The sequence below is a fragment of the Anabrus simplex genome, chromosome 2 (genome assembly GCF_040414725.1).
Source record: "Anabrus simplex isolate iqAnaSimp1 chromosome 2, ASM4041472v1, whole genome shotgun sequence".
Classification (NCBI taxonomy): domain Eukaryota; kingdom Metazoa; phylum Arthropoda; class Insecta; order Orthoptera; family Tettigoniidae; genus Anabrus; species Anabrus simplex.
In genome coordinates this window covers 200,801,251-200,820,666 of record NC_090266.1, presented here as the reverse complement: position 1 = coordinate 200,820,666, position 19,416 = coordinate 200,801,251, and the positions used below count along the sequence as shown (strand labels likewise).

Here is a 19,416-nt window from a genome sequence, read left to right as displayed (position 1 = left end):
CCTAGAAGTGATGAAATACCCTCGGAATTACTGACTGTCATAGGAGAATCCGACATGGATAGGCTATTCCATTCGGTACCGTATATGATGGAAAAGAAGTGTCGTCCGATTTTAAACAGAAATCTGTTATACTATTTCCAAGAAAGCAGGTTCCAAGTGTGAAAACTGCCGTACAATTAGTTTAGTGTCTCATACTCGCAAAATTTTAACAAGTATTATTTACAGAAGAATGGGCAGACAAGTTGCTATTTTGTTGGCTATTGGCTTTAGTCGCACCGACACAGATATGTCTTACGGCGACGGTGGGACAGGAAAGGGCTAGGACTGGGAAGGAAGCGGCCGTGTCCTTAATTAAGGTACAGACTCAGCATTTGCCCGGTGTGAAAATGGAAAACCACGGAAAACCACTTCAGGGCTGCCGACAGTGGGGTTCGAACCCATTATCTCCCGAATACTGGATACTGGCCGCACTTATGCGACTGCAGCTATCCAGCTCGGTACAGACAAGTTGAAGCTGAATTGGGAGAAGATAGATTTGGCTTTAGAAGAAATGTAGGAACGCGTGAAGCAATGCTGACTTTACGTCTGATCTTAGAGTATGTCCGGATCTATGCTGGCCTTTGGTTTCAGGGGTCTCGGGTTCAATTCCCGGCAGGGTCGGGAATTTTAACCATCATTGGTTAATTTCCCTGGCACTGGGCCTGGGTCTATGTGTTGTCTTCATCGTCATTTCATCTTCATCACGACGCGCAGGTCGCCTACGGGAGTCAAATCAAAAGACCTGCACCTGGCGAGCCGAACCCGTCCGGGGATCTCCGGGCACTAAAAGCCATACGCCATTTCATCTTAGAGTATAAGAACGACACGCCCACGTGCGTGACATTCGTATATCTAGAAAAGGCATTCAATAATGTTGAGCTATTTGAGATGCCGTGGGTTATCGCGATCAGATACCAAGTAAGAAGAATGGTGTACAATCCGTACAAAACTCAGTCTGCAGTGATAAGATTCAGAACAAGCAGCAAACCAGGAAGGAGTGAGCCAAGGATGCAGTCTGTGCTTTCTCGATTTCAATGTTTATATAGAACAGGTGGTGATAGAAATCAAAGAGAAATTTGGAAAGGGGATCACGATCCAAGGATATGAAATGAAAACTCTGATACGTGCCGATGATAGTTGTTCTTCTATCCGAGTCTGCAGGAGATTTTGAGAAACGGCTGACTGGTATGGACACAGTCTTGAAGAAGGAGTGCAAGACGAATGTAAACAAATCCAAAACAAAAATAATGGGAGTGCAGTCGAAGGAAGTCATGTGATGCAGTAAATATTAGATTAGCAAATTAAGTCTAAAAGGAAGTAGATGAATATTGTTACCAGGGTGGTAAAATAACTAACGATGGCAGACGTAAGGAGGCTGTAGGCCAGCAGAAGCAAGAAATGTATTTCTTAAGAAAAGAAATTTGTTCACTTCGAGCATTGGTACAGGAGTTAGGAAGATCCTTTTGAAGACTTTCGTCTGGGGTGTTGCATTGTATGGAAGTGATACATGGACAATAACTATCTCAGAAAGAAAGAGAATAGATGCTTTTGAAATGTAGTGGACAGAAGAATGCTGAAGGTAAACGTACACTCTTGTCCTCATCCCGAGGTGGTGCAGCTCTTTTGAAGTACACCCCCAATGGAGGTGAGCTGCATGTACCATTTTAACTACATACCAGCCCTCCTGTCATTCTTAAATTTCTGGCAGTAACGGAAATCGGACCCAGGCCCCCGAGGACGGCAGCTAATAGTGCTAACCGTTCGCTACGGAGGCGGACAATGCGGAAGGTGAGGTGGGTGGATGGGTAGTTCTGCCCTCAGAACCCGAGAGGTGTTCCTACTGATGAAAATTGCCATCTTGCTTAAAATATTATCGTCAAAGGGGTATTTTAAATCACAATAAATTAACGGTGAAAGAAAGGGAAATAATTTAGTAAAGGAATTCATTTAAAGAACATCAAGGGGATTATGAAAACATGACCATGCAATTACTTCCATATAATGGATAGGTACCATGAAGCAGCAGCATATTCAATTACAAAACTATTAGTAGTATAAATCATGGATATGGCTTCTGCCGCCGCCGCAGGCCCTCCGCAGAGGCCTCCGCCGCATTGACCACTGGCAAGGTCATGTTTGTAAACAAAGCCACGTGCTCTGGTTTGTAAACAAAGCCACGTGCTTATTTGACAGCCACGTGCTTTTTGACAGCGGCTATCTTCATTGTAAAAACTACGTGTTTTATCGACAGCCACGTGCTTTTTTTGACAGCTGTCAAGCTAACAGCCACGTGCTTTTTGACAGCGGCCATCTGGCATTGCTAACCTCAGTGCTGCCCTCTTTACGGCACTAAACCTCATCGTAGTAGCGGGTAAATTAAAATCCACGTGCTTTTATGACAGCCGCCATCTTGCATCGCTAACTTCAGTGCTGCCCTCTTTACGGCACTAAACCTCATCGTGGTAGCGGGTAATTTGAAAGCCACGTGCTTTTTGACAGCTGTCATCCGCTATCTTGCATCGCAAATTTTTAGTGCTGCCCTCTTTACGGCACTAAACCTCATCCTTATCTACTTTTGAAATGTGGGGGCGGCAATTTCTACGTGTTTTTTTGACAGCTACTATCTTTAAACAAGACAACATCGTGCTGCTATCTATACGGCACTAAACCTTATCCTTATGCATGCGGTGGAGGGCAATTTGAAATTCTACGCGCTCTTCAAAGCCCCGTGCTTTCTTGACAGCGGCCATCTTTAGTCAACAGAGCATCGTGTTGCCATCTTTAGCTACTACCTTTGAAATGTGGTGGAGGGTAATTCCACGTGCTATTTGACAGCGGTCATCTTTAAACAACAAAGCATCGTGCTGCTATCTGTACGGTACTACATTTGAAATGTGGTGGCGGCAATTTCCACGTGCATTCTTGACACCGGCCATCTTTAATCAACAGAGCATCGTGCTGCTATCTTTAGCTACTACCTTTGAAATGTGGTGGCGGCAATTTGAAACTCTATGTGCTTTTTTGACAAGCTGACATATTTAATCAACAGAGTACCGTGCTGCCATCTTTAGCTACTACCTTTGAAATGTGGTGGCGGTAATTCGAAATTCTTTGTGCTTTTTTGACAGCGGTCATCTTTAGTCAACAGAGCACCGTGCTGCTATCTTTACAGCACAAATCCACATACCTTTGACATGTGGTGGCAGCATGCAACTTTACGCATGTGGTGAAGAAGTGTGTTAGGTGCTATCTTTAACTACATGCACATAGCTTACTGCTAACAAGCAAGCAAGCTGTTAGCAAGATGTCCTATAGAGAATTACCGGATGCCCTTGTTGACGGTCCCCATCCGACTGACCTAGTCAGGATTCGAGTCAAAGCATGCACGACGAGAGAAGCAAGCAGAAAACTACAGCCTTGAGCGACTGCTGCTTAGCATAACTTGCTTTAACTATTCTTGTGCAACAACTGTAAGAACAGACCTACGAACTCCGAGTCAAAGCAAGCAGCCTCTCTGCTACTGCTGGAAGTGACTTAGCAAAAATATACATTACTTTAAAACTCCGGTCTTGTACGCCAGGAAAGGCGACTAGCCGTAAAACGGATTCTTGCGATTCAAAATCCCGGTCCTTAGACCATTAGTGTTAGGAAGGGCATCCGGCCATAAAACAGATTCTTGAGAAGAAAGGGCTAGAAGCGGGAAGCGAGCAGCCGCCCCCTAGCATTTGCTGTTTTCAGAGCTGATGACAGTGTAGTTCGAACCCCGCTATTTAGGCCTTGGGAGCAGGCTATGTGCCAGCACCGGGTTTCGAATGAAGACTTGAGCAGACCCTGGAGTAGGCTATGTTCCGGAACAGGGTTAGAGATGCCTAATTACCCCGGGCACGACATATTGGGGATGTGTTTTACAGAAACGTTGTATGAATATATTTTTGAGTGAGCATGAAGCAAACACACAAGCTGCTTCAAGTCGGCCAGAACGAGCGCACACTCGCAGGTATGCGATGTATCTGCGAGTTTCGCCTGGTATGAAGTCCACTGCTTGCTTACCAACTGTACAATAAGTAACAGCAGCAGCAGACTTAGTTTAGAGACCTACAAAGACTTTAGGCCTGTAAGTGTTGTTCTCTCTTGCCGGGGCCGGGCTGAGTAGCTCAGACGGTTTAGGCGCTGGCCTTCTAACATAGCAGGTTCGATCCTGGCTTAGTCCGGTAGTGCTCAAATACGTTAGATTCATGTCGGTAGATTTACTAGCAGAACTCCTCAGGGGCAAAAGTCCTGCATCTCGGCGTCTCCGAAAACAGCAAGTTCGATCCTAGCTCATTCCGGTAGTATTTGAAGGTGCTCGGTAAATTTACAAAGTACTTTTGAGGGAGTATATTCCGGCACCTCGTCGTCTCCGAAAACAGCAGGTTCGATCCTGACTCAGTTCGGTCGTGCTCAAATACGTCAGCCTCGTGTTGGTAGATTTACTAGCAGAACTCTTGAGGGACTAAATTCTGGCACTTCGGCGTCTCGTGTTGTTCTCACCCTAGCTCAAAGGCCGTAAGAGGTCGCTAACAGGCAGGGGATACCGTAGCTCAGTGCCAGACGATGGAGGCAATTGCATTACGAGGCAAAGGTGTACACATGAAGCTAGCACCGTGCAAAAAAGGGCTTGGCATCTACATTTCTCCAAACAAGTCTACTGAATGCACTGCCACATCGAGATCCGACACATAAAGAAGTTTTTACTTTGCTAAACAAATAGGAAATCATTTCTTTCGAGGTGTGTATATGCGCGATCAACTACCAGCACGCCCACGTGAACGTGAAAGTGCCGTAATTAACTTAGACAATAGTCGCGGACCTGGAACTCATTACTTTGCTTATGTAAAACGTAAATCTAAAGTATGGTATTTCGATAGCTATGGAGACTTACCTCCTCCCTTTGAGTTTATACGTTATTTCGGAAGCAGTGCAGACATTGTTTACAATAAAAACCATCTGAAAAAATTTAATACACGCATTTGCGGACGATTGTGTCTTATGTTCTTATATCAAACCCAGACAGTAGAGAAAGAGCATTAGTGCGCACGTGATGACTAACAGTGAGGAAGTGAAATAAGTGAAATTAAATCATTTAATACCAAGAATTTTGCAGTGAGTGAGTCAACTAATTTCAGTGATGAGTTTAGGGATATCTCGAACGTTTTTTCAACGAAGACCGAGGAATTTCAAGAAAAAGAATCAGGGTGGGCTTTAGTTGAAATTTTGTATCTAGATGTTAACATCAATAAGTAGAATCCCTTGCGAGCATCTTCATACATCGAGCTGCCGACATGGATTAAGCGAAAAAAGCTGTTGTAAACGTCCAAAACAATGACGTGGCGTGTTTTGCATGGGCTGTTGTGTTAGCTGTAAATCCTGCGAAATCAGACGTAGCTAAAAGAACATCATCGTATCCTCACTATTCAACACAAATTAATTTAGATAGTATAGAATTTCCTATGCAGTTAAAGGACATTAAGCGCTTTGAACTACTAAATAATATTAGCATTAATGTGTATGGTGTATACAGAAAGTCTGTAGTAGGTCCTTTGTATTATACAAGTAATAAGAAGAGTACTCATGTTAACTTACTCTGTATAGAAAACAGTCAGAATAGTCACTCTTGTTGGATTAAAAATTTGAGTAGACTTGTTGGTAGTCAGTTGTCAAAAGAAAGGTGTAAAAAGTGGCTATGCGACGGATGCTTGCAGTATTTTAGAACTGAAGATCAGTCAACAAACCATTCTAAGAAAGACTGCAATCATGTATGTACAGAGATACCTACTACAGGCAATAATGTTTTGAAATTTACGAATTATAACAAGCAGCTGTGGGTGCCTTTCGTTATCTACGCAGACTGTGAAGCCATACTCAAACCATTTAGCACATACGTGCCTAATCCGGACAACACTTTTACTAATACTACACACATGCATGTCCCGTATAGCTTCGCGTATTATATCAAGTGTAGTTATGATAGTACGCTTAATAAGTTAGAGCTGTATCGAGGACCTGATGCTGCTAAAGTATTTTTAGAAAGACTTGAAAGTGATGCATTTCATCTTAGCAGTATTCTAAATACTAACATTCCCATGAAGCCGCTTACCAAAATTCAGTTAAAAATCATCATCGTGCTACAAAATGTAGTATTTGTGATGGCGAATTTTCTAAAAATTACCCTAAAGTTTGTAAAATTGAGATTTCTTGACTCGTTTCGCTTTATGACGAGTAGCCTTGATAAACTTTCGAGTAATTTGCAACCAGAACAATTCACAGAAATTTGACGTCTTTTTCCTGAAGGAAAGCAGTTAAATTTAATTCGGCGTAAGGGTGTCTTCTGTTATGAATATATTGACTGCTTAGAACGCCTCGAAGAACGCGCCTTACCAGCAAAACAATCATTTAACAGCTCGCCGAATTCAGCTGATATTAGTGATGATGACTATTTACATGCACAACGTATCTGGGAGCAGTTCCACATTCAAACGCTAGGCGAATACTCTGACTTATATTTAAAGACGGATGTACTTTCGTTAGCTGATGTTTTCGAAAATTTTCGCTGTGTTTGCAAGAAAACGTACAGCCTTGATCCATGTCAGTATTTTATAGCGCCTGGGTTAAGTTGGGATGCCATGTCAAAATACACGCAAGTGAATTTGGAACTGTTAACAGATATCGATATGGTGCACTTTATAAAATCGTCTATTCGGTGTGGTCTAAGTCAGTGGAGTGGGCGGTATTCTAAGGCAAATAATAAGTACATGCCGAGTTTTGACTCTAGTCAGGAATCTCAGTATATTGTTTATCTTGATGCTAACAATCAGTATGGGTGGGCAATGAGTCAGCATCTACCATTAAATAGTTTCCGCTGGCTAACGCAATGCGAAATTGACGATTTACAGCTGCACACCCTAGACGATGAAGCTAATAAAGGGTATTTCCTTGAAGTTGACTTACAGTATCCTAAAGAGTTACACACTTCTCATAATGACTTCTGCCCTGAAAATATGAAGTCTCCGTACATCACATCAACAGCAAAGGTGCTAATCGTTAATTTGTATGACAAATCTAAGTATGTCATTCATTATCGGATTTAAAACAGTGTTCGCAGCATGGATTGAAGTTAACCAAAATTCATCGAGTACTAGAATTCAATCAGTCACTGTGGTTAAAACCGTATGTCGATCTCAACAATATTTTAAGAACAAATGCAGTTAACGAGTTTGAGAAAGATTTCTATAAGCTTATGAATAACAGTGTGTTTGGTAAGACTATGGAAAATGTTGACAAACGCGTTGATGTAAAACTGATTACAATCTGGGAAAATATTAAGCAAATGTATGGTGCTAACCATTTAATAAGTTAACCGAATTTCCATAGCTGTACTATGAAAATTTAGTCATTATACAGATGAATCGTGTTAAAGTTAAGTATGACAAAGCTACCTGCGTTGGCTTTGCTGTACTTGAATTAGCTAAAACACTGATATTTGAATTCCATTACGATTATATGATGAAGAAGTACGCTCATAATGTGCAATTGTTCTACACAGATACCGATTCGTTTATTTACCAAATCAAAACTGATGACTATTACAATGATATAAAGCCAGACTTAGGTAGGTTTGATACTAGTAACTATCCTGAAAATAATGATTATTATCTACCACTAGTAAACAAAAATGTTCAAGGTAAAATGAAAGACGAATATGCTGGAAATATTATCGATTCATTTGTAGGTACTAAATCCAAATCATATTGCATAATGCTCTTAAATAAACTACAAATAAAAAGATTGAAAGGAATTAAAAAGAATGAGCTAAGTTTAGAAAATTATGAAAATTGTATTAATAGTAATTCACTTATTTTACATAAGCAAATGGCTGTTATTAGAAGCAAGAAACATCAGTTGTACACTCATTTAATTAATAAGGTAGCACTTAAGAATAAGACTGTAAACGGTTTGTTATTCCAAATTCTACCAACACTCTAGCCTCGTGGCACAGTCGTATTGATAGGTACTACTTCACCTAAAGCAGATGTATGTGTGTGTGTGTGAGTGTGTATAAATATTATGCTAGAGGTATGTACTTTGTAATATATACGCTAAACTGTCTTACTTCACAATTTACTGTACATATTGTATAAAGATAGTAAGAAGGGAGAGGAACGCTAAGAGCGTAGTACAGCGAATGACTCAAGTTTAAACTTGTACATATAAAAATTAGCTGAATTGCATTATTATTTAAGAATGGTGAGGTACACCGACATTGTAAGATGTACATATATGAAGCGGAAATGACTACAGTAAATGATTTAAGATGAAACTTGTACATACAAGATGCAATAAATAATGTAGAATTGGCATATTCTTTTATTTTATAACAGGTATTACCTTCTCCTCCTCCCGCACCTTCATCTTGAAAGTTTTGTTTATTACTCGAAAAAGAAGATAAGTATGTCAAGAAAGAAGGTGTTCAGATTCGTAAGTATGTTATCGTGTCAGAAGAGCAGCTGAGTAAGTATGTTGAGAAGGGAAAAGGTATTTCTCTGAACAGTGTTTGATTCTAGTCTTGAAATGCAGTGTTGTACAAAATCGAACAATAGTATGCGATTCTAGTCATAATATGTTTTGAACAGAAGTATGTGTTCAAGTCTAAACATGCACAATGACGTCATCGCTGCAGCACGTGCATAATCTTGTCTTCGCGATGCATGTTCGATAGAGATGTGCCTTGAAAGAGGAGGAGGATAAGCAGCTCAGTAAGTATGTTGAGAAGGATTTTTTTTCTGAACTGTGTTTGATTCTAGTCTTGCAATGCAGTGTTTTACAACATCGAACTATAGTATGCGATTTTATGTTCTCAACACTTGTTGTAATATGTTTTGAACAGCAGTATGTGTACAAGTCTAAACATGCATCGCTGCAACACGTGCACACTCTTGCTTTCGCGATGCATGTTTCATCATGTTCGATAAAGCTATGCATTGACAGAGGAGGAGGAGGAGGCCACAACAGCCGCCGCCATCTTGTGTAGTAGACTCTAAGCGCTATATTGTGTAATTAGCGTTGGGAAGGGCATCTTGTCGTAAACTAAGGATAGTCCCCTTCAAGATGGTAGATGAGAGGTTAGGTTCGCGAGTGCACTAAAGTTTTACTGTTTAATGATGATAGCTAACGGAATGTTTCAAATTGCCCGCTACTACGTGCTTAAGGTAGTAGCCTTAAAGATAGCAGCACGGTGCTTTGTTGATTAAAGATGGCCGCTGTCAGCTTGTCAGCTGTCAAAAAGCACGTGGGTTTGTTTCCAAACAAGAGCACATAGAATTTTTCAAATTGCCCGCCACCACATTTCAAAGGTAGTAGCTAAAGATGGCAGCACTGAGGTTTGCGATGCAAGATGGCAGATGACAGCTGTCAAAAAAGCAAGTGGCTTTGTTTGCTCTGTTAATTAAAGAATTTTTCAAATTGCCCGCTCGTAAGGTTTAGTGCCGTAAAGAGGGCAGCACTAAAAACTTTGCGATGCAAGATGGCGGATGGCAGCTGACAAAAAAGCACGTAGAATTTCAAATCGCCCGCTACCACATGCCTAAGGATGAGGTTTAGGATCGTAAAGATAGCAGCACTGAGGTAAGCGATGCAAGGTGGCGGATGACAGCTGTCAAAAAATCACGTGGCTTTGTTTACAAACAAGAGCATGTGGAATTTTTCAAATTGCCCTCTACCATGTGCCTAAGTTGGCAACTATGAGGTTTAGCCCCGTCAAGATAGCGGCACTGAGGTTAGCGATGCGTTGTTGTTTTTTTGCTAGGGGCTTTACGTCGCACCGACACAGATAGGTCTTACGGCGACGATGGGACAGGAAAGGGCTAGGAGTTGGAAGGAAGCGGCCGTGGCCTTAATTAAGGTACACCCCCAGCATTTGCCTGGTGTGAAAATGAGAAACCACGGAAACCCATTTTCAGGGCTGCCGATAGTGGGATTCGAACCTACTATCTCCCGGATGGAAGCTCACAGCCTTGTTGTTTAAAGATGGCGGATGACAGCTGTCAAAAAGGACGTGGCTGTCAAAAAAGCACGTGGCTTTGTTTACAAACAAGAGCACGTGGCTTTGTTTACAAACATGACCTTGCCAGAGGTCAATGCGGTGGAGGCCTCTGCGAAGGGGCCTTCGGTGGCGGTGGTGGCCTCTGCGGTGGGACCCGCGGTGGCGGTGGCTGCAGAATCCCTGAATTATACTACTCCTATTTGGGAATCGAAGATTCCCTTACGCATTGGGCTAGTCGCATTCTACTGGAAATAGGCAAACAAAGAAAATTACGGCGAAATGTGTTACTTTACAAGTAATATGTTGGATGTGTGGCCCTGCCCCACAAAATCCGAGAGTTGTTCCTGCTGATGCAAATTGCCATTTAACTTAAAATATTGTCGTCAAAGGGGTATTTAAAATCAGAATAAATTAACGGAGAATGAAAGGAAAATAATTTGGCAAATGAATTCACTTAAAAAACATCAAGGGGATTCTAAAAACATGGCCATGCAATTATTTCCATATAATGGATACGTACACTGAGAGCATAATTAATTACAACCTACTTTGGAATTGAAGATTCCCTTATCCTCCAACCTCTAATAATGCCTCTACGCGGCATTATGCCCTTCTTCTCTACCTACTAGATCACATGGTTGAAGAGTTCCCGCTTGGTGAATGTTATACAGTATTTACCTTTCAAGAACTTCTGTCCTCCACTGATAATTATTTAATGACTCTGACATACAAGTTAAGAGTTATGATTTACTGAACCCCGTTTTGAAGATTATCCTCAGCAATGTTTAAAAAATCTGCTTCACTTCACTACCTCAATTGACAGAATTTAGTGTACTTCTTGTACCTCAGATTCAATCATTTTACTTTCTTCATATTATCTTACAGTGACTGATGATTAAATTGGGGTAAAGACTACTCAAACTACGGTATTTTTAGAATATGTTTTTATTATTATTTTTAATTATTATTGTTTGTGGTTTAACGTTTGCACTAACACAATTGGCGATGGGGACTGGAAGCGGAAGTTGTTTCCGTGTTTTCCCATTTTCACACCAGGCACCTTAATTGTGGCTACAACGTTCACCATTTATCAAATTTAAACTCACAGTTACGCGACGCGAACCACGCAGGCAACTGACTCGGTATTATTATTATTATTATTATTATTATTATTATACCGCTCTACCCCACAGCTGAGTGGTCGCGGTCGCGACTGTGTCACATATGTTGATTTGACGTGCTTTACGGCCGGATGCCCTTCTTGATGCCAACCCAACGTGGAGGGATGTAATCACTGTTGCGTGTTACTGTGGTGATTGGTAGTGGGGTGTGTTGTGTGATTGTGAAGGGGATAATCTTGAAACGAACTCAAACAACCAGTCCCAGAGCCAGAAGTATTAGTCCCCGATCCGTCTGGGAATCGAACCCGGAGTGCTCTGAATCGAATACCTCAATGCTGGCCATTCAGCCAAGGAGACGGATTATTATTATTATTATTATTATTATTATTATTATTATTATTATTATTAACATCGTTATGCCCTACTCAGGAGCACGGTTGAACTTGCTTAGCTGATGTGTTGACCTTCTTTTCTTCCCAAAATCTCTTCATCGTTTCGCTGAGCTTCTTCCTTCGTTCTTCTGTCGAAGTTATAGTAGCTCTGGTGTTGGGTTTGTCTTCAAAGTGGTGATTGTCGATTTTGGTTCTGAATTTATATCTATCCTGAACAATGTCTTCCGGTATGTTGATTTCCTGCAGATCTGTTTCAATTTCAGTTTTTAGTGAAAGGGCCAAGTTGAAATTTCTTTTAGTTAGCCTCTTAGTGTTCATTCTGATAATGTGTCCGTTTACGTCGCGCATTCCTATCTACGTAATGTCACTGTAAAATTTGTCACAAATGGAACATAATTGCTTTTACACAGTTGAAGTCTAAACTCTGCGGTAAATTAAGAAATATTTTATTTTTGGAGAATATTATGTACACCTAGTTTACTACTTTACAAGTACCTTTGGTGCTACGCTCACAGTAACACACGTATGTCTTTTGTTTGTCTTACACTTTCAACAATTTCGTGTGTGATGTCTGTGTTCACTGAAGTTCTTTGCTTCAGTTGCCAATGACATCATTTCCTGAATTGTATCGCGATATGCAAGATTTAATAGGCGACAAAAAGCTATGGCCAATGTACATAAGAAGAATTTTGTGGACTAGTGATTTATTGGTCCAGTGATCATGCTATTTTCGTTCGAACTAAAATAAAAAATATTTATTGGTCCAGGGATCATGCTATCTTTCTTTCAACAAAAATCATTTTTGTGGTACCTGCGATATTTCTCTGTAATGTGCAGCACCAAGTTGTTGAATGCGTCCTTAGTTGTTTTTCCGTAGAGTTCCAGCCACATCACTATAACATGGTCATTTGCCTCATTGAAGAACGAAATAACATCGTGAATGCTGTTGACCTCCATTTTGCTGTTTGAACTGGCCACTCTAGGCATATGGACAAAGATAATGAGAATCCACAGACAGAGAATCCCATTCCTCGGTGATAGCCCTGGACCTCAAGAAATTAACAAAAGACGGCACCAGCAGCGGAATACGACATAAAGGAGTCCTGTCAACAAGCTTTATGTATTTCTCTAATAACGACGGTATTTCTTCATTTACCGCAGATTTTTCACTTCATTTAAGTAAAAGCAAGTATCCCATTCCTCGGTGCTAGCCCTGGACCTCAAGAAATTAACAAAAGACGGCACCAGCAGCGGAATACGACACAAAGGATTCCTGTCTTCAGGCCTTAAGTACGTATTCATTTTTCTCTAATAACGACGGTATTTCTTAATTTACAGCAGATTTTTCACTTCATTTAAGTAAAAGCAATTATTATGTTCCATTTGTGACAAATTTTACAGTGATATTTCGTAGATAGGAATGCGCGATATAACCAATGCGTCCATAAAATTTCAATCGTCTTTTCCGAAAAGTGTTAGAAATTTTTTCAGAATGACAATATATCTCCTGGGATGATTTTTTCCTCCATATTCCATCTATACAGACTGGGCCAAAAATTTTTCGTAAAATTTTCCTTTCTTGTTTCTCAGATGTCTTTGATTAAAGATCCGCCACCAATGATTAAGGTTTCTGAGGCATATAACGCTTCAGGTTTGATTACTGTATTATAGTGTCTAAGTTTTGCATTCCGAGATATTGATTTTTTATTATACCTGTTCCAAGTGATCCTGTATGCTTTCTGTAATTTTGAAATTCTTTCTTTATTTGCTTCGCGGTTTGAACCAGAGGGCTGAATAATTTCTCCCAAATTGTTCACTTGAACAACTTTGCCGAATTTAGTTATCATAGGTTGTCCATCTAAGTATCGTGAGGCTCCTTCCAAGTACTGAGTTTTCTCATACGAGATTTGAAGTCCCGTTTTGATGGAAATTTCATGCAATTTTTCAATGGAATGAATAGCTTCATGCCTATTATTGGAAAGGATTGCTATGTCATCAGCAAAGCCAGACATTGCACTGAATTCTGTCTTTACGTAGTCTTCCAAGGGTTATTCCTTTAGTTTCCTTTTCCCAGGTCCTGATTACTTTCTCAAGTAGCAAGTTGAACAGTAACGAAGATAAACCATCCCCTTGACGGACCCCGGTGTTAACAGGAAAAGGCTGATATTTCGCCTAGGAATTTAACTTTTGAAGTAGTGCCAGTTAATGTTTATTTGATTAATTCTCTTGATTTTGTATCCACTTGAAATTCTTCTAGAGTATTGAAAAGTGTTTGACGGTCTGTAGAGTCATATGCTTTTCTGAAATCTACAAAAGTAATGACTGTTTGTCTGGTTTTGCGCATTTGGAGGATAGTTTTGAGATTAAGGATTTGTTCTGTACAAGATCTTCCTTCTCGGAAACCTGCCTGGTATTCACCAATTACATGGTCTGTTTGTTTCTCAGGTCTAGTGAGCAGGGCTTTGGAAATTTTTTTGTAAGCAACTGGTATCAAGCTAATTCCTCTATTATTACTGATGTTCGTTTTATCCCCTTTCTTGTATAGTGGATGGATTAGCGCACATTTCCAATTTTCCGGGATTTCTTCAGTGATCCAGATGTTCTGAAGAATCGAGCGGATTTTCCGGGCTACTCTGTCACCTCCTATCTTCAGAATTTCGGCAATTATACCATCTTCCCCAGGAGTTTGTTATTTTTGAGTCCATGGATTATTTCTTTGACTTCTTCCAGTGTTGGGGGTTCTGAATCTTGATTATATAAGGGTTTTTCATAGGTGAGTTGTTCTTTAGGGTATTCACAGTTTAAAAGATCGTGGAAATAAACTGCTAGACGTTTGCATTTCTCTTGATTATTCGTTTCCAGTGTCCCATCTGGGCGTGTGAAGCAAAGACCAGGTGCCTGATAATTTGATCATTCTTCTCTGAAAGTTTTATAGAAGTTTCGTGTATTGCTTTTTGTAAAATCTTGTTCAATTTCTGCCAATCTGTAGTGTTCGTATTTGCGTTTTTCAGACCTGATCATTTTTGATGTTTGTTTCTGTATTTTGGTGAATTCCTGCCAGGTTTGTTCACTTTTATAAGAATTCCAATTCTGCCAGGCTTTAGTTCTTAAGTTTATGGCCTTGTCGCAGGTTTCATTCCACCACCTATGTTTTCGTTTCCTGGGTGGTGACCCAACATTTCGAGAAGCCTTCAAATGTATGTCTTTGAGTTCTAACCAGTTTGAAGGATTGTGAGTAGGAATATTTTCAAGGAAAGTACTAGTGTTCTGTTTAAGAAATTCCGGATCGACACACAGGGTTTTTTTGTTAATCTGGGTTTGGACCTGTTTGGTTGAAATTTGACCTTGATTACGGATAGATGGTGGTCAGAGACAATGATCCCTTTTTTAACTTTAACATTCATAATCTCTTTTTAATTTTTCTTGGAAATAGCCACATGATCTAGTTGAAATTCTCCCAAATGAAAATTTGGGGATCTCCAGGTTGTCTTCTTGTGTGGAAGCGCCCGGAAATGTGTTGACATTAATTTGAGATCAAAATTTTTGCAAAAATCAATTAATCTTTCTCCATTTTATTAGTTCTATTGTGCGCTGGGTATAGTCCTACAATGGTCCTGAATTTCTTTTCTCTACCAATTTGGGCATTGAAATCTCCTAAGAGAATTTTTATGTGATGATTTGGAATGGTGGCTGTAGTTTCTTCTAGCAGTTCCCAGAAGTCTTTCACCATTTGTGGATTTTTTTGATCGTAGTTATTGGTGGATGCATGCGCATTAAGTAATGTATAAGCTTTGTTTCCTGATTTAATGGATAGTGTTGAAATTCTTTCAGAAGGCGAATAAAAGTTAAGTACTGAGTTTACAATGTTTCTTCTTACAACGAATCCTGTGCCAAATTGTAATGGTCTCTTATGAAAGGAGATTGCTGGCTTGCCTTTTTAAATTCTATGATTTCCTGAGTCAAAATGATTTTCATCCGTGTATCTAGTTTCCTGAAGTGCTAAAATTTGGATGTTCATGTTATCTAACATGTCTGTTAATTGTTTTAACTTCCCAGTTTTCCGAAGTGTGTTGATGTTTAGACTACCGAAGAAAGTTTTGCATTTTGGGCGAAGAGATTTGGGAAGCTCCGATACATTCCCGCATGATGTTCTCGGTCCTCCAGAATCCGATTACCGAGAAAAACTAGTATGTCTACTAGGGCCTGGGGTAGTTATATTGTGGGTTGATTCCATCATACTATCAAGTTAAAAGTATTGCGGACATCGATCTATGTCGGTGACATGGTTACAACTGAAGTAGTGAGCTTCAGAGGTTGCTGAAGATGTTGGCGAGCTAGGCCTGTTTTTGGTCCGAGAGAGGTATTTTATTTCCCTCAAACCCTCCGGACAAGTCCGGCGAGCCTCCCGATCCGCCACCTGGGACGTGCCCGATAGGGGAAGAGGCTGAAACCCCCATTATATTATTATTATTATTATTATTATTATTATTATTATTATTATTATTATTATTAACTAACAATTGCCTTTTTGTCGTACCGACACAGATAGGCCTTATGGTGACGATGGGATAGGAAAGGGTTAGGGGTGGGATGGAAGCGGCTGTGGCCTTAATTAGGGTACAGTGGCAGCATTTCCCTGGAATGAAAATTGGAAACCGTGGAAAACTATCGTCAGGCTGCCGACAGTAGGGTTCGAACCCACTATCTCCCGAATACAAGGTCACAGCTGCGCGCCCCTAACCGAACGGCCAACTCGCCGGTCCCCTTCATTAGCTCCTCAACTGAGGCTGACATCAGAAAGTGTATCCGTTCGCAAAAAAACATGCCATAAAGTTCCATCTCGCCTCACCCCCGAACCCGTACAAGGAAACGGGACTTAGGGGTATACATACACACACACTTATAATTTTCTTCAATCCATTACATGAAGCTTTTTTCCTTTAGAGTAGATCGTCCCGCTGCACAGGTAAATGAAAAAGATAACAACACATCGGTTGTATCTACTGAAAATCTACTTATCCCAAGTAAGATCCAACTTGCTGATCTGTACGGAGCTGAAGCACGCTGCTTGCTACAGTAATGAAGTGCGACGACACTCTAAAGAGAGAAAGAGCTTATTCAGTAGATTACAAGAGAACAGCACACATACTGGTGACCATTAGAAATATCTTTTATACTATATGAAAGAGATTAACATTTTATGGTAGCAAGTGATATTTTAGCATACCCACCCGAAATTTCCGTGAGGTTTGAGCCTCGGAGTTCCAGAGAAGAGAAAAAAGTTTTCAGATGAATTTAATTTTCAATGTTTGATCCTATGACACACTTTTCTAAAAATGAATCTAGTTTTATACCTATACAGGGTGGTCGGAAACAACGTGGACATAGTACATATGCTGTAGAGGATTGGCCATTCTGATAAATAATTTGAAAAAATTTAATTCGATATATCGCGCCTTTCTTTTTTATTAGCTTCTGAAGTTAGCCAATTGAAATGGACTTTTCGAGACGACGTTGCTAAATCTGCGCGTGACAGTCATGCCGAGAAATCAGCAGCAGCACAAATACACTGTGGGTTTCACCGTAGCGCACTTGCTTTGGCGGGATCCTGTCAGTTCGGGGGTTCGTGTTTCAATCCCTCCCCAGACGAAGTTTTTCTTATTTTCTTTCAATTGGTATAACGATTAGAATGAAAGAGGCTGAGTGGACCGTGCCCTCGTGCCGGTACCACTTTCCTTCGTGGCAGAGCCGGAAATCGAACCCGAGCCTCCGGGTGTGGCCACTAATCACACTAACCACTACACCACAGAGGCGGACTCAATTGGTGTTCTCAAGCCAGTTCAGATTTAGCAACACCGCCTTGCAAGCCCCATCTGAATTCGACCGCTGATTGGCTAAGTTCTGCAGCTGATAAAATGACAACGGTGCGAGATATCGAATTATTTTTTCCAAATTGTTTATCAGTATGACCAATCCTCTAACGCTCACATACCCGGTGCACGTTGTTTCCGACCATCCTGTATATTTGCGAACCTAAATATGGACCTACAGATTCTAAAACTGCATTTATAACCGAGAGAACAATAGTTAGACATTTACTTCCTACTTACCAGCGTGGAGAAGTTGTCGACGCCGAGAGAACCATTTCCGTACGGTAGGAGCAGCAGTTGGCTATAACTGTGGAATGCGAGGAACACATCAATTTTCTTCGCAATGGTAGTAATGTACGATGACAAGGTTCGAGTCTCGATCTCTGAGAAAGGTTTTGGACCAGCATAGATATCAGAGCAAGGATTTCCACTAGTTCCAGTCACTAATGAAAGATAAAGAAAGGGACTTATTAACTATGTTATTTTAGCGAAATGTGTTGCTGTCTGCAGGGAAACATGGAGGATACCGGCAATATATACCACAAAAATATATTATCATTCACATATACACAGGGAAATTTAAATACATTTCTTCTTTCAATCAATCAATCAATCAATCAATCAATCAATCAATCAATCAATCAATCAATCAATCAATCAATCAATCAATCAATCAATCAATCAATCAATCAATCAATCAATCAATCAATCAATCAATCAATCAATCAATCAATCAATCAATCAATCAATCAATCAATCAATCAATCAATAAATAAATAAATAAATAAATAAATAAATATATAAATACTGCACCCGTAAGACGAATAGCCAGATGCATAAATTAAGTTATCAATTTCTACATGTGAACACTGCAAATGGCAAATCAGTGCAGATATTTCACAAGTTTCCAACAAAGGGACCTCACAGAGAGAAGATACATCCCCTCGACTTGCTTAAAAGCACGTCCTAAGAAGACCCGAGCTAATAGCCCTCACCAATAAAGTTCATGATCCCGACAATGTGAAGCTCTCAGCCGAACTTTTCCCAGGAGAAAGAGGACATCTGGAATTTACCACACCTTAATGAGAGACTGAGAAAGCCCATGAGACAGAGTTATACCTGATACCCCTCTGTGAAAATGGTTTAGTCCTTGTTCAAGTACGTCAGTACAGCTGTAGGCAGTTTTCGGCCAATCAGAAATTTACAGAATTAAGCCGCCCTGCCATAGCGGGAATATTATTTAGTCATTTGAGATTTGGAGAAGTGAAGTAAAATAAAAGTAACGTGCTCCAGTCTTGGACTAAATTTTAAGGAATTGTGTGTGCGGTTATGTGAAAAGTTATTGTATAATTAATGGATTATCGGCATTTACGTCGTATGTTTCGGAAGAATGGTTTCACCCACAAGATTGAGTCTCATGGCGGGAAGGCGCCAGTATTCGTCAGTAAAATAATCCCAGAGACGCTTAGCAATCTGTGAAAAAATGAACGATCATTTCTTAATTCTAGTGCAACGTAAAAACCACACCTATTTTTAAGTCATTGGAGTTTATTAAGTGATTAATTAACCTACGGACACTTGGAAAATCGACGTCAGGGTGTGATATCAGTACGCCATACCCCTCCCCAAGAGCCAATCAGGAGGTGTGGTTTCCAAAATTTACAAAACCAACGGTGGTGTACTACTGAACACCCAGTCTTAGTTTCGATTTCAGAGAGTCCTGTCAAGCTTCAGACGAGATCGTGACGGGCCGCGAAAAGTGAAGTTTTCAAGTGTGTTGTATATGCAGCGGACGGGAGTATTTCGGTGAGTCAAATTGTGATAAGGATCTTAGAGAACTATTAAGATGCTACGAGCTAGTGTAGAACGTGAACTGTTGGGACACCTAGAATGGTCACAATATCGCAGAATTTCTA

General features: G+C 40.4%; 1 protein-coding gene across 1 annotated transcript in view; it reads right to left on the bottom strand.

Annotated features, from left to right (window-relative positions):
• Window positions 1–19,416, bottom strand: part of LOC136863484 (zinc carboxypeptidase-like) — a 103,804-nt gene that overhangs the window by 12,825 nt on the left and 71,563 nt on the right. The window contains exon 7 of the mRNA XM_067139883.2: window positions 17,741–17,943. Coding sequence (XP_066995984.2) covers window positions 17,741–17,943 — 203 coding nt within the window. The remainder of the gene's footprint in view (window positions 1–17,740; window positions 17,944–19,416) is intronic.